This window comes from Enhydra lutris, unplaced genomic scaffold (assembly GCF_002288905.1).
Source record: "Enhydra lutris kenyoni isolate GAN:26980312 unplaced genomic scaffold, ASM228890v2 scaffoldscaffold4, whole genome shotgun sequence".
In the NCBI taxonomy this organism is placed as follows: Eukaryota; Metazoa; Chordata; class Mammalia; order Carnivora; family Mustelidae; genus Enhydra; species Enhydra lutris.
Window position 1 is genome coordinate 23624327 of NW_019154088.1, and position 14845 is coordinate 23639171.

Below are 14845 nucleotides of genomic sequence, written 5' to 3' on the forward strand. Positions count from 1 at the left end.
TTGGTGATTAGAATAAAATTGGGCTACATGCCCTACAGATACATGATAAAACAGAGTTAACATGGGGTGCCTGGGTGGCTCAGTGGGTTAAAGCCTCTGCCTTCGGCTCAGGTCATGATCCCAGGGTCCTGGGATCGAGCCCCGCATCGGGCTCTCTGCTCAGTGGGGAGCCTGCTTCCCTCTCTCTCTGCCTGCCTCTCTGCCTGCTTGTGATCTCTGTCTGTGAAATAAATAAATAAAATCTTTAAAAAAAAAACCAAAAACAAAGTTAACACATTTTAATTAACCTTTTTATTTTAAATCATTTTAAGTAATTTCTATACCCAATGTGGGGCTTGAACTCACAACCCTGAGATCAAGAGTTGCAAACTCTTCTGAGCCAGACAAGAGTCCCATATCTTTTTATTTTAAAATAAAACACAGGTACAGAAAACCATGAAAAAACAGAAGTATAGTTTAATAAACTAACAGAAAATGAATACCCTTTAAACTATCACCCAGAGAAAGAAACAGAACTTTGCAGACATCCAAAGCTCCCCCACCACCCCACTGTGTTCTTCATCTTCATCACAGCCTGTCCCTCCTGGCATAAGTGGATACTATGGTGCATGATAAGCATGTCCTTTCATTGTATTTTTGTAGTTTTATCACCCAAATGGATCTTTGGCCATTATAGTTAAGCTTCGCCCATTTTTAAGAATCTCCTATGCCTTTGAAGTCTCTTTCAGTCTACAGGTTCCCTCTCCATTCCTTTCTTTTCCCTCAATTTAACCATTGAAGCATCCAAACCTAGATGCTCCATGCCTAGATTCATTAATTTACTAGGGATTTCAAACAGCCATATCCAAACTCTGTCATAATAGTTGGAATGGTTATACGAAAAGACACCCCTTTGGGGTGCCTGGATGGCTCAGATGGTTAATTAAGTGTCTGCCTTCTGCTCAGGTCATGATCTCCAAGTCCTAGGGCTCTGGGCTCAGCAGGGAGGCTGCTTCTTGCTCTGCTTCTTCCTGTTCCTGCGTGCGCACGTGCTCTCTCTCTCTCTCTCTCTCAAATGAATAAAAAAAAAAAAGAAGACATCCCTTCATTTTCTGTTTCATTATTGTCAGGTACAGTTTATAGAAAAACAGCATGATAATGGATTCTTTTCCTATATTTACCATCTTCAATATGATGATTTGGTTTCCTATCATCCTGCAAAGGGTAAACAATTAGTTACCCACACACACAACCCATTATGAACTCATGGACTTAAACATACTTAATGTTTACTGAATTATCCTTTTAATGCTCAAATTGTCCCAACTTTGGCTGTGAGAACTTGGCTCCTGAGTCCTTTTGGCATTACCCTGATAGTGTTTGCTGGCTTCTTGCTATCTGATAAGCTAAGTTGTTCCAGATTCATCTTGTACATTTCCTGCCCCAGACCTGGAATCAGCCTTTTCTTCAAACTTTGGCTGCTTTTCATGGAAAATGGTATTTTAAGATCTAAGTGGTAGGAGTATACATTGCTACTGGATTGGTCCATTGTTTCTAGATCTTTTCAATGGGTAAGGATAGTAAATAACTTCAAGAGTTCATACTGACAGCTCCTACTCAAATTCCCGGCTAAAGGGTTTTTAACTTCTGTATCACATCTGTACCTCCTATCTGCCAGGCAAAAAAATTCTGGTTCTCAAGGACACAGGCCATGAGAGTATTAGAAATCCCGTAATTGCTAAGTTGCTTTACAGTCAACAGATTTTAAGTCCTAGGTAAATTAGCATACTTCTCCCTTTCCTTCTGCACAGGGTGCTACAAGAAGATAATGTATAAACACTTGTCATCAGTCACTTCGGAAGACAGAACTTTCCCTTGTTTAGCCCAGAACTGGACACGTGTTGGAGGAGCTCTGTGCAGTCGCCAGGCTCCAAGGTGGGGTGGGGAAGAGGGAGGACAGGGTTAGCCAGAAAAGGGGGAAAAAAAAAAAAAAAGTGTTCTCCTCTCCTCTCTAACCTAGCCCGCCCTCTAGTGGGAATGCTGATGAGGAGGAAACAGCCAGAGGCAGGTCAGACAGAAAGTCAACTAGCTGACATTTACTTAGCAATCACTAGAACAGGACCTAAAATGGGTACAAAAGGTAGAAAAGCTCTCTGTGGCTTTAAGTGGCTTCAAGTGTAGCTGGGAAAAACAAAAGCTGCCCAAATGAGAAGCACTGTACAAAATGCACCAAGCAACAAGCCAACTTTCAAAGTCATGACAGGGAAGGTCAATAGTTTCTCAAAATGACTTAATTATTATTATTTTAAAAGAAATGCTATTTTCTTTCAATGGAACACATCCTCTTTAAATGTATATGAGTATTTATATCTTAGGATAAGAAATACTCATATACATTTAAAGAGGATTTTAGGGGCCTCTAGGTGGCTCAAGTCATGATCCCGGGGTCCTGGATCTGAGCCCTGGGATCATGACCTGAGCTGAAAGCAGAGGCTTAACCCACTGAACCATCCAGGCACCCCTGTTGAACATAAATCTTAAGGCTAGATTTAGTATATAGGTCCCAGCTAGATTTCTGGAAGTGGTACCACTGGATCACGAGGGAGTCCACTGATAGAGACAAAGTTTCCCCCAGATAAGAAATTCTCCTGGGAAGGTGCAAAGGTGGAAACAGCACAGAATTTATGGGCATATTTACTTGGCAGAAATAACATAAAATGAGACTGATTTAAAAAAAAAAAAAAAAATAGACGACCAGGTTAGGAAGTCTGTATTTGAAACAATAAACAACCACTTGTAGGTTAAGAACTAAATGCGGTTGGGGAAAAATCTTTCCAGCGGATCAACTAGGAGAGGCAAGAAGTAATGAAAATTTGATTTTGGGTAGTGACAGTGTAAACAACTTCAACTAATTAGCTAAAGAATCTATAAGACTTGAACTATATCTAAAGGGCAAACAGGAGGGAGAGATTTTGTTTGTTTTAATGATTTCAGATTTTCCAGGGTGGATAACCCGGAAACCACAGAATCCTAAGGTCTCAACAAATGTCACAGGGAAATTGACTGTAAGTTACCTGACCATTAGAGGTGGGTGACGGGCAGAACAGACTACATAATTAAGAGCCCAGAGCAATATGAAAATGCGGGGTGCTGGTTCAAATACTAAGAATTTCAGACAGCGACAGCAGTACATTAAACCAAGCACGGGGCCCTTCTAAGCGTAGAGCCCTGTACAGATCCCACGCCCATATGAAGACGCCTCTACAGACCAGAGACGATAAGCTCGACTCTAGGCGTCTGAAGACCAAGAAGCGCCCTGGTCTGACTACACCCTCACCCTCCCAGGGACAGTGAGCGATAGGAGGGCCCACGAGATCTAAGAAGCCTCGCACCCATCCCTGACCTCAGGGGGCCCCTGGGAGAGCTCGCAACACTTCTAAGAGAGTGTGGACTGGAGGCGCTGAGGTGCAGCTTGGACCCAGGGCCTTTGCACCCGGCGCGGCGAGGTCACTCGACCTCCAGCCTTGGAGAGGATCCCGAGACGTGACATGTCCCGGCCTTGGACTCAGCGGGTTATTCATAAACCCGGAGGACTGGTAAGAGGCGGCACTCGTGCACTCCCCGTATAAGGTGCGGGGAGATGAGAGGCCCGCGGGAGACCGAGGGCCTAGGGAAGGTCTGCAAATCCTGGAGAGCGCAGGGGCGTTAAGGACAACAGACGGAACCGGAAAGGCCCCTACAGACCCTGCGAGAATTAGGGAGCGTCTGCAAAGACCCCGGAGGGAATCCAAATGTCATCTAAAAAGTTGCCAAAGACGCTAAGGGGTGGTCTAGAAAGGGCAATCCCCACAAAACAGGGCTTCCGGAAGCTAGACCCGGAAGGGAGGGTGTGGAGGACTGCCCATCTGTGACGTGAAAACACCCTAAAGGCGCCGGTCACCCCTTAGGGCCTGACCGGCAGAAGCTGCAACCAGCAAAAAAAAAAAAAAAGAAGAAGAAGAAGAAGAAGAAGGCTGAAGCCGGGGGGCGGAGGGTTAGGAGAAAGGGAGGCCCTTAGAGATCGTCTGGAAATTCCGAAGCCAAAATAACTTGAGGGGCCGACAGCAAATTGTATCCTTCGCTAAAGACACCTCCAGGTAGCGAACCACCAATTTCTTTTGTAAGCTCCGCCCCTCACCTATTAAGCGTAGTTCCGTTGTCTCTGATTCAGGAAGCTGCGGGTTCCCCATTTACTCCTCCCAAGTGGGAGCAAACGCCCCTCCTCGGTCGCGCGCTTTCTCCTCCCCTCTCATCCCTCACGCACTTTCTCCCGCCCATCTGTCAATCACTGTGCTCAGCTGTCCAGTTAGCGGGCCAAGGGGGCGGAGTTGTCAGGGGCAACGCGTGACGTCCGCAGTCCTCCGGCCGGGAAGCCAGGAGATGCATGACGAAGGAGGCGCGTGACGGAGGAGCGGTTGGCTGGTGCTGCGGCCTCCGTCGGTGTAAACAAGGCCTCGCGCCGCTGCGGGTCCTGCGACCGCTCCTGGCTGGTGGGTGGTCTCGCGCGGGGCCGGCTTCAGTGGGAGGGGCTTCTCGGCTTCCTCCCTGCCTCCCCCACTTGGCGTACACACCCCCGGCACACCACGTGGGCGTGGGGCGAAAGGGGGGGGGAGTGTTAGGCCGAATTCTTTAACCTCATTGGTTTTCGCTGCTGCCGGCTTTCGCAAAGGAGTGCTCTGATTGGTCGGTAAGGGGGGGCGTCGGGGGTCTCAGAGCCCTAAGGCTTCTGATTGGTTAGGTAAGATAAGCTAATGAGGCGCTTTCTTCCGCGAGGGGTTTTGATTGGCCGGCCAGAGAGGTTACCTGGGAATTCACCCACCCACCCCTCCAGGGACTTTGATAGGTGAGTTTGAGGTAGAAAACTGAGAAATTCCTCTTCAAAGGATTCTCATTGGTGAGCTAGGGTAGCGCCCTAGGCTTCACTCTGATTTTTTTTGCTTCACAGGATTGGGGAAGGTTTGTGTTCCTGAAGCCTTGGGAGTTGTCAAAGGTTACAGTGAAGGGATTTCAGTCCCTAGGAAGGGTCGCACTCTTAGAGATAGCTACCGCTCTATCTCGGGAGCCCCTGGTGTTTCTAGAGCAGGCTTTGCTTTCGCCAAACCCAAGGAGGTGACAGGAGGAGTCCCTGCACAGGACCTAATGATGCTGTGACCAGAAGATGGGATCACGGAACAGCAGCAGTGCAGGAACTGGGTCCGGAGACCCCTCCGAGGGCTTGCCCCGAAGAGGGGCTAGCCTACGTCGGAGCGAGGAAGAAGAAGAGGAGGATGAAGATGTGGATCTGGCCCAGGTACTGGCCTATCTCCTCCGCAGGTAACTTACCCTCTGATGTGTCCCCACCAGGGACCACCACAGTCCCTTGGTCCCAACTCCAAGCAGGGAGGTTACAGAGGCTAGGGAATGGGATTAGCTCAGACCAGCTGTTCTGTTTGAACTTCCCTTCTGGACACTCATGGCACTCAGCTCAGAACCCAATAAGAGTAGTTCTTAATTAGGGAGGGTCACGAAGACAATTCGCTTTTGTGTTTGTGTTTGGGGGGCTGCCTAAGACTATGCAAGTGTAATCTATTTCCCAAGTAAATAAAAAAATAAAAATGTTACCCTGATGGAAAAGGCGTGATGTGAGGGGTAAAGAGAAGAGCTGGGGAGGTGGGTGTTGAACTTTGGAGAAGTTACGGACATGTGATATGAGGCCATGTGGATTTACTTGAAAAACAAGTTTAAATTAACCTAACTCTAATCCTGTTCTTGAGGAAAGAATGCTTTGGGGAAAGTGACCACCACCGGTAATTGACTGGAAAGGTGTGCCACTTGGCTCTGTTTCCCAACTGTGGCTCCTGGGGGAGAAGACAAGCCTGGGAGTCCCTTCAGAATACTGTGTTCTGTGCCAGACTCCTCAGGCAGAGGCTCGGAAGGAAAGGCTCTCAGGAATTTTAGCTCTCTAGGAAGTCAGCTGAGTAGGTCTGTCAACCTCCATGGAATGTTGGGGTTCTCTACTCCTGCTGTAAGCATGAAGATTCGTTTCCTACCATGTCTTTTAGGAGACTGAAAATAACAGGCAAGGTCTAGTCAGCTACAAATTTCAAAACAGAGACAGTATGAGGGTTTGAGTAGCAGGTGATCTAAGAGCTCAATAGCCACTGACTCTGAATTTGGTTGGTTTGGGGAAGGGATCCTCCCTTTTATCATGGGCATCTCTCCACAGAGGCCAAGTGAGGTTGGTGCAGGGCGGTGGTGCAGCAAATTTACAGCTCATCCAGGCCCTCTCGGACTCGGAGGAAGAGCATGACAGTGCTTGGGATGGTCGTCTTGGGGACCGATACAACCCACCTGGTAAGAGGAATGGCCAACTGAGACCTTAACATTGGAAGACTTTCATTGGAAAACCCTTTTTCTGTTTTATTGCAAGAACAGTAGGTGAAGTGGAAAGAAGATGAGATAATTCAGGGAATGAGAGCGTCTTTGCAGCCCCAGTCTCTTCAGCTGCATCAAGTGGGCTGGAGCACAGTTCTGGGGCTGGAAGACCTAGGGTGGAACTTCTGCTTGGTACTCACAGTGGATGCAACTCCTGACACCCGGGAGCTGGAGTGCAATGAGATCAAGACCCAAGTGGAGTTGGCTACAGGGCAGCTGGGGCTTAGGCGGGCAGCCCAGGAGCACAGCTTTCCTCAGATGCTGCACCAGGTAGGCCTCTCCACCTCCAACCAGCCTGGCAGCAGGCCTCTCGAGGTAGCCAGAAGTTCTGCCTACCCCAGAGGAGAGGGAAATAAGCCCTCCACGGAAGCCTCAAGTGCTGGAGCTGGAGAGTGCTTAGCCAGCCTGCATTGGAGTTTGGTGGGATTTACTAGTGTGTGGAGTGTCCATTTCTGTAGCAAGAGCACTATTTTTGGAGGAGGGGGCTTGGTGTGGCTGAAGTGGCCCTCTGTTTCTGCTAGCAATATTCCCCAATCCCTTCCTTTAGAGAGAACGGGGCCTCTGCCACCGGGGAAGCTTCTCCCTTGGAGAACGGTCTCGAATGATGTCTCAGTGAGTATGGGGCTTGGTGGAGAGACTCTAAGGGCCAGATAGGTCTTATCCCCTAAACTTTGAAGGGACAGGTGTTAGAGGATCCTCAGGGATATTGAAGTTAGGTCGAATGGGGTCGAAGCTTGAAAGGAAACAAACTGGAAGAGTATAGAAATTGAGAGGAGGATTGAATGAATGAAAGAGAAGGGATCCTACCCCAAGCCAAAAGGGAAGTCCACCCTTGCACTCACACCCAGTTCTGTTAGGATTCTGCTAACCAGGACCAACTTCACCCTCAGCTCCCTTTACCTTCACTTTCCCTCTGCTTTCCCAGCTTCCTACCCAATGATCTGGGCTTTACTGATACCTACTCTCAGAAGGCTTTCTGCGGCATCTACAGCAAAGATGGTCAGATCTTCATGTCTGCTTGCCAAGGTACCAGACCCTGGTCCTACCAAGTGTCGTGGCACAAGGAACATACCCCCTGACTGAGGCTAGAAAGCTCCAGATCCAGGGAACTCAGACCCTGGGTTAGGGATGCTTAGCCAGAACATGTTTCCCATGATCAAGGGAAGATTCCACAGACGTACAGTGGAAGCGAGGTCAGATCTAGAGAGGCTGCAAGGAGGGGGTTCCCTAATTCTGCCCGATCCCCATTTACCCAGACCAAACAATCCGACTGTATGACTGCCGGTATGGCCGCTTCCATAAATTCAAGAGCATCAAGGCCCGGGACGTAGGCTGGAGCGTCTTGGATGTGGCCTTCACCCCTGATGGGAACCACTTCCTATACTCCAGTTGGTCTGATTACAGTGAGTATGCCCCAGACTTTCACCGGCTCTCTAGCCTGGGACCCCAGGTCTCCAGATGCCCATGTGCTCTGTGCCCAGACTCTGTGCCTTCCCCTGGGAAGATCACTTCCAGGGTCCGACACCCTCACCCTTTGTTCCATCTCCTGCCTAGCTCCACTTCCACCCTCCTTCCCGCAGCCCTGAAAGATTTCTTGTTTCTCTTGCCTTTCTTAGTTCATATCTGCAACATCTACGGGGAGGGAGACACACACACTGCCCTGGACCTAAGGTACTGCCCATCAGAAACTTCTCAGGGAAGGCTCCTGGAGGAGCAGACCTCTTGAACTGGAACCCCTGCTTAGAGGGAAAAGTACACTGGTTGCAAGTGTCTCTGTGTGGATTCCTGGGAGGGAAGCACCCATCCTTGTCAGCCAGAGGACCAGGGTAAAATAGATGGTTGTAGGATTATTTCAGGGTGCTCACGGAGGGGATCCATGTTCTGAGATGTGTTGGCAAGACTTCGTTTTCCCCTCTGTAGTACGCCTTACAAGCCTCGTCCAATTCTGTGTAGAGGCACAGAGGCTGAGGGAGGTCCCCTTGACCCGGCTCCCCCTTTGCTCTTTTCAGGCCAGACGAGCGTCGCTTTGCAGTCTTTTCCATTGCCGTCTCCTCCGATGGACGGGAAGTCCTAGGAGGGTGAGTATGGTAAGGGACGGAGCCCTTGATCGGTGAGCTAGGAGTTCTCCCAGAGACCTGCTCTGCTCCCGCAGAGACTGTACTGGACACTGCTATCCAGGCAGCTACAGAGAACAGCCAGCCCTTTCCCAAGGTCAGCGATTACAAGCTATTTCACCCCTTGCTCACTCTTTCCTCAGCAGAAGATGGAAGGTCTCAAACCTCCTTGCAGACATAGCTAAATTTTGTCTCTCCTCCTGCGTAAATGGAGACCAGGGCTTGCCCTTCAGCGAGACTTTGCAACAGGGACTGTCCAGAGCGCATGTAGCACTGGTTCTCTCAGTTCCGGCTCCAGACCTCTCACCCTTTCCCTTTCAGGGCCAATGATGGCTGCCTCTATGTCTTTGATCGAGAACAGAACCGGCGCACCCTTCAGGTATTGCTTCTGAGACTTAGAGCCTCTGCCTCCTGGTCCGTGGCCTAGGAGAAGACCTAGAGAGAGAGGTCCTAGGTATTCTGGCTTCCTGCTTCCCTAGATTGAGTCCCATGAGGATGATGTGAATGCAGTGGCCTTTGCTGACATAAGCTCCCAGATCTTGTTCTCTGGGGGTGATGATGCCATCTGCAAAGTGTGGGATCGACGCACCATGCGGGAGGATGACCCCAAGCCTGTGGGTGCACTGGCTGGACACCAGGATGGCATCACCTTCATTGACAGCAAGGTGGGCTGGGAAGCAGACCTGCGTGGCCAGGTTACAGTCGTCCAGGAGCCTGTCAAGAGGGCTGGGTGTGGGAAGTCCCCAAGCTCCTTATTCAGGTTTGCAAGAGCTGGAGTTTAGGGAAGGGGCTTAAGCCTGGGAACAGGAGATCCTTTTGTATTCACAAGGCCTCAAGGAGCAGGGCAGGGCTTTCTGTAGAAGGAAAGACGATTAATCCAGGATTGCCTAGGAGGCCCAGCCAGTGCCCTGGGCAAAGAGGGGGAAACCTAGCCAGAGGGTTGGTTCTGTGGTAGAAAACCAGTGGCAAGCTCGCCTGGATGAAGAAAGAGGCAAGCTAGGTCAAAAGGCTGGCATTCTTACCCCTCACCTGGAGAAGCAAACCTAGATGGACAGACACCGGTGTCCGCAAGCTCTAACACCTGGGTATCCATCTGGGGATTCACAGGGTGATGCCCGCTATCTCATCTCCAACTCCAAAGACCAGACCATCAAGCTCTGGGACATCCGACGCTTTTCTAGTCGGGAAGGCATGGAGGCCTCGCGGCAGGCTGCCACACAGCAAAACTGGGACTACCGCTGGCAGCAGGTGCCCAAAAAAGGTGAGCAGAGAAAGTGGAACCTGAGATCTTGAGAGTAAAGAGTGGGGGTTGGCAGTTTACGTAGCTAACCCCTGGTAAGGCCTAGCCTGGACACAGTGGATATGACTGTAGCCTGGGGGTCTCCACCCACCCCCTGCGCCCCCTCACCATGCGTTAACTCTTCGTTTGTCTAATGGTGGGGAAAGTGGGGGATTCCTAGGGCTGGGTGCTGGGGATCACTCAGAACCAAGGTGAAAGGGTTTCAGTATCTTAACAACCAGCAGAGCCATCTTGGGGAATATTAGGTGTGGAAAGAGCCACCCGCTGGGGATTGAAAAGGTGGTCGGTGAGCATTAGTCTTTGCTCAGGACTAATGGTATGGGAGAGTCCAGGCTCCCTAACCTAGGGCTCTCCGTGCATTGCTACCCAGCCTGGCGGAAACTGAAGCTCCCAGGGGACAGCTCCTTGATGACCTACCGGGGCCACGGGGTGCTTCACACCCTCATCCGCTGCCGATTCTCCCCCACCCATAGCACCGGGCAGCGGTTCATCTACAGCGGCTGCTCGACTGGCAAAGTGGTCGGTAAGGATCATGTTGGCACAGGGGGCCCAGGAACAGGCACAAGTGTTTCTCTGGCGTTTTACCTCTAACCACCAGAGACCGCCTTAAAAGTCCCATTGGTGACTATGAGTGACGTTTAATTGAGCTCGCAGCAGATTGGGCTTCAACAGAGAAATAGAAAACCTTGTATTCATCCACATTTTAAATTAAGAAAGGGAACCTAGAATCCTAGTCAGTAAATACAATAGCTTACCAGAAATGCACTTCACTCTGTTTTGTAGCCAGTCAAGGAAGGAAAGAGATGGCAGATGAAAGGTAGAGGGGGACAGGAACAAAAGGACAGCAACTCCGAGTAAAGGACGTGCAGCCTCTAAAGCAGGAGGTGTGTACAGAAAGATACACAAACACACCTCCGGCCATAAGGAGCTTCAGCCGGTGCGGTACCTAGGGGGGACACCCGGATAGAGCCCCCCTCAGAGAGAAAGATGCACCCCCATCCTGATGAGGAAGAGCAGGTTTAGGACCTCTCAGACAGCCCATTGTTCACTTCTGCTATGCCTTCCGTGTCTTTTGGCTTTCTCCAAAAACCGACGTAAAGAGCTTTAAAGCCACATTTCGTTTTCTTAGCTGTAGATCCTGTGATGTTTAGCTAAGGGCCAGGGAGAGATACCCAAGCTCTGCTAGACCACACATTCAGCGCGAGGTAGGGAGAAAGGGAACAGAAACTGAGGAATTAGAGCATCTTCTGGTGGGGGCTTTGCTCCCCTGCAAAAGTGGGGAAGTTGCCTGAGAGGTAGGTAAGCAGTGCGGCTCTGGAACCGCGAGGGGTGCTTGGAAGGTCCTCTGGCTGTCCCTTCTCCACTCTGGCCTTCCCTGGGCAGTGTACGACCTCCTTAGCGGCCACATCGTGAAGAAGCTGACCAACCACAAGGCCTGTGTACGTGACGTCAGTTGGCACCCCTTTGAAGAAAAGATCGTCAGCAGTTCGGTGAGGTCATAGGGGGTGGGGGGACCAGCACGTTTCTGGGACCCAGACTCAGGAGGGACAGCACCCCTGACTACTTGCCGCCTTTGGCCCACAGTGGGACGGGAACCTGCGTCTATGGCAGTACCACCAGGCTGAGTACTTCCAGGACGACCTGCCAGAGGCTGAGGAACTGCCCGGCACCCCTGCCCCCGTGCCCCACCCCTCTACGGCCTTTTCCTCACCCCAGTAGATCTGCTTTCCAGCCCCGTCCACGGGTGAGCCTCTGACAAGCTCTCTGCCTCTTCCTGCCTTTCTCCCTTCTGGGAGATCTTCGGGGAATCACTGGCATTGGATGGGGAGACACACAAGCCCCGGTTTTGGGGCCCTTGCTGAGCCCTGGAAGATCTTCGCTGTGGGGCAGAGTGGTTTCCTTGTGTGCTCACACCAGTTTGGCTTGGTTCTCTATCTCTGGCCAGAGTCCAGCAGAACTGCCATTATCTGAGGTGTGGCCCTTGGCAGCAGGAGAACTGTCCCGAGTGTTTTTAATCATGTTTGGATGTTAAGTGTTAGCTCCTAGAGTAGATGCCTGGGGTCAGGTCTGAACTGAGCTGTCAGCCGGGCCCATTGCCCTGGCCTTCGTGTTGAGGGTTAGACTGGCCAGTCAGCAGACCAGGTGTTCTAGCCATTCTTCTAGAGGTCCTGAAGGCTAGACCTCTAGCCTTTTTGGGTAGGGTGGAATGAGTAAGGCATGTCCTCAGCACCCTCCTGAGGTGGGGAATTATGTCTTCTCCCTCTCTGAGTCTTTGAGGTGGGACAGGCTTTAGTGTGAGAGGTTCCACGTGGCTCCACACAGGGCAGGCCCTCCCTTCCCAGACTGTTCCATCATGCTGGAGGCCAGCAGCTTCAAGGAGGGTTGTTGAAGTAGGACTCCTTCGTCCTCTCACTGGTTTTGGCTCCCTCAATAAATTCTCTGCGGGAACCGGGCTCAGTGTCTGTCTCTCTCTCTTTTTCCTGTCTGAGGGCTTTTATCCCCTCACTTCAAGAAAATAGTTTTGACAGAGCCTTTACATATGTTTCTCTGTGGGGAAAAAATACCCCTTTGATGCCCCCAAGTTGAAGAGAAATACCAAAATCATTTGTTAACTGAGCTCTGCTCCAGACAGCTCCCTCACTGAACTCAGAAACTTGGAGCAAGTAGAAATCAAGATAGCAGGAAGCAAGCATGGTTTAGATTAGATTCTGGAACAACCACAGTAGCTTTGTTCTGGGGCTGGCTTTGGAGCTGCTCCGGTCTATGATAAGACGTAGCCCAGAGCCAGAGAGAACCTGGCGGGCACTGATGCCGGGCCCCACCTGGGGGCTTCACGCCCAGGACCTCCTGCACCCTCCCGGCCATGCTTTGTACAGGTGAGGAAATGGCAGCGTGCTCAGGTCAGGCGACAAGCCCCAGAGCACACCCATGGTGTGGTCAGGAGGGTAGTTGGTTGGGCTTCACCTCCAGCTCTGATCAATCTATCGCCATGACATTGCATTATCCCTAAGGCAATTTTCAAACCAGGATGCACACCTCCAGGGGTCCTCACAGGCACAGCCAAGGGTAAAAGTCATACCTCTTTCAAAACAGGGAGTTTTAAAAGAATAGCTTGTCCAGCTACCCAGCCTACATGTGTTCTCTTTCCTCTGACTGCTCTGCCTCATGTGAAACTATCATGCCAGTGTTCCCTCCCCCTAGCCCGCCTTGTTCCCCTTCTGCCACTTCAACCCAGCAATGCCCCCAGTCTCACCCAGAACCTCTGTTAACCTCCAGGGCATGAAATTAGAAGCAAATTAAAATTCTTCGTAGCCTCAAAGCCTCCTTTATATATATTTTTTAAAGATTTTTATTTGTCAGAGGGAGAGATAGAACACAAGCAGAGGGAGTGGGAGAAGGGGAAGCAGGCTCCCCGCTGAGCAGGGAGCCTGAGGTGGAGCTCAATCCCAGGACCCTTAGGATCATGACCTGAGCTGAAGGCAGACACTTAACTGATTGAGTCACCCAGGCATCCCTTGAAGCCTCCTTTAATCAAGGCCCGAAAGACCATCCATTCTTCTCATTAAGAGATGCATTTACAATTTGGTTTGTATTTAATATTAATTATCACAATGTGTGAAATCTTTGCTATACTGTGGCAAAGCTATACTAAGCAAAGCTGTGCTAACAACGTCTACTATAATTTTGTACTACTAACAGTTATTGTGAGAACTCTATTCAGAAAAAACGTATTTTAAGGGGCGCCTGGGTGGCTCAGTGGGTTGAGCCTCTGCCTTCAGCTCGGGTCATGACCTCAGGGTCCTGGGATCGAGTCCCGCATTGGGCTCTCTGCTCGGTGGAGAACACGCTTCCTCCTCTGCCTGCCTCTCTGCCTGCCTCTCTGCCTACTTGTGATCTCTCTCTGTGAAATAAATAAATAAAATCTTTAAAAAAAAAAAAAAAAAATTTTAACTTCTAGGGCCTTATGATCACAGGAAATATTTAAAAATTAAGTTTCAGGGGCACCTGGGTGGCTCAGTGAGTTAAAGCCTCTGTCTTTGGTTCAGGTCAGATCTCAGGGTCCTGGGATCAACCCCCGGGTCGGGCTCTCTGCTCAGCAGGAAGTCTGCTTCCTCCTCTCTGCCTGCCTCTCTGCCTATTTGTGATCTCTGTCTGTCAAATAAATAAATAAATAAAATTTTTTTTAAATTAAGTTTCAGGGACACCTGGGTGGCTCAGTCAATTAATTGCCCAACTCTTGGTTTTGGCCCAGGTCATGATCTCCCAGAGAGTCTGCTTGGGATTCTCTCCCTCTGCCCCCCTGCTTATGTGCTCACTCTCTCTCTAAATGGGTAAATTGTTAAAAAAAAAAAAAAGTTTAAAATTACATACTTTTTTTGGTAGAGAATTGTGATCAGTATAACATTCAGGCATAAAAACATACTAGGATAACATTTATGAGGGAAGTCTGATGGAAATACAATTTCTGACTATTAAGATCTTGTCACTTTTTTTTTTTACTGGAAAATGGTAAGATATATAATCACTGTACTGTTTAGATCCATTGGGCATATTTAAAAGAATGAGAGAGGGACGCCTGGGTGGCTCAGTGGGTTAAGCGGCTGCCTTCGGCTCAGGTCATGATCCCAGCGTCCTGGGATCGAGTCCCACATCGGGCTCCTTGCTCGGCAGGGAGCCTGCTTCTCCCTCTGCCTCTGCCTGCCACTCTATCTGCTTGTGCTCACTCTCGCGCTCTCTCTCTCTCTGACAAATAAATAAATAAAATCTTAAAAAAAATAATAAAAAAATAAAAGAATGAGAGAGAGACAATACACTGGAAATTAGGTCCTGTGTAACTATTTAAAATTACAATGAAAAATTTTTTGTTGGACACCTGAATGGCTCAGTCAGTTGAGTGTCTGCCTTTGCCTCAGGTCATGATCCTGGTTTCCTGGGATCCTGGGGTCCTGAGATCGAGCCTGCTCAGCTGGGAGTCTGCTTCTCCCTCTCCCTCTGGCCC

General features: G+C 49.9%; 1 protein-coding gene across 5 annotated transcripts; it reads left to right on the forward strand.

The window, feature by feature from the left end:
• Window positions 1-4125: 4125 nt before the first annotated feature.
• On the forward strand, window positions 4126-14777 carry LOC111158896 (DDB1 and CUL4 associated factor 11). Of its 5 annotated transcripts, XM_022521211.1 has the most exons (16): window positions 4403-4508; window positions 5125-5308; window positions 6224-6351; window positions 6575-6702; window positions 6980-7044; window positions 7358-7458; window positions 7689-7835; window positions 8049-8103; window positions 8442-8510; window positions 8868-8925; window positions 9026-9211; window positions 9654-9807; window positions 10217-10369; window positions 11230-11336; window positions 11431-11590; window positions 14760-14777. In XM_022521211.1, exons 1-15 carry the CDS (start codon window positions 4403-4405, stop codon window positions 11563-11565), a joined length of 1776 nt encoding a protein of 591 aa, XP_022376919.1. In that variant the 3' UTR covers window positions 11566-11590; window positions 14760-14777. The 5 variants fall into 5 exon arrangements, with proteins under 5 accessions (XP_022376909.1, XP_022376943.1, XP_022376919.1 ...); XM_022521201.1 differs by lacking the exon at window positions 14760-14777 and having other exon boundaries at window positions 4126-4508; window positions 11431-12299; XM_022521229.1 differs by lacking the exons at window positions 4403-4508; window positions 14760-14777 and having other exon boundaries at window positions 4528-5308; window positions 6279-6351; window positions 11431-12299.
• Window positions 14778-14845: the final 68 nt, after the last annotated feature.

Bases quoted from the DNA above. Each gene is read 5' to 3' on its own strand.
- LOC111158896 (XM_022521201.1), top strand. From the start codon at position 4,403: ATGACGAAGGAGGCGCGTGACGGAGGAGCGGTTGGCTGGTGCTGCGGC. The intron at 7,045-7,357 runs GTGAGTATGGGG...CTGCTTTCCCAG, and splicing joins CGGTCTCGAATGATGTCTCA to CTTCCTACCCAATGATCTGG. The intron at 8,104-8,441 runs GTACTGCCCATC...TGCTCTTTTCAG, and splicing joins CACACTGCCCTGGACCTAAG to GCCAGACGAGCGTCGCTTTG.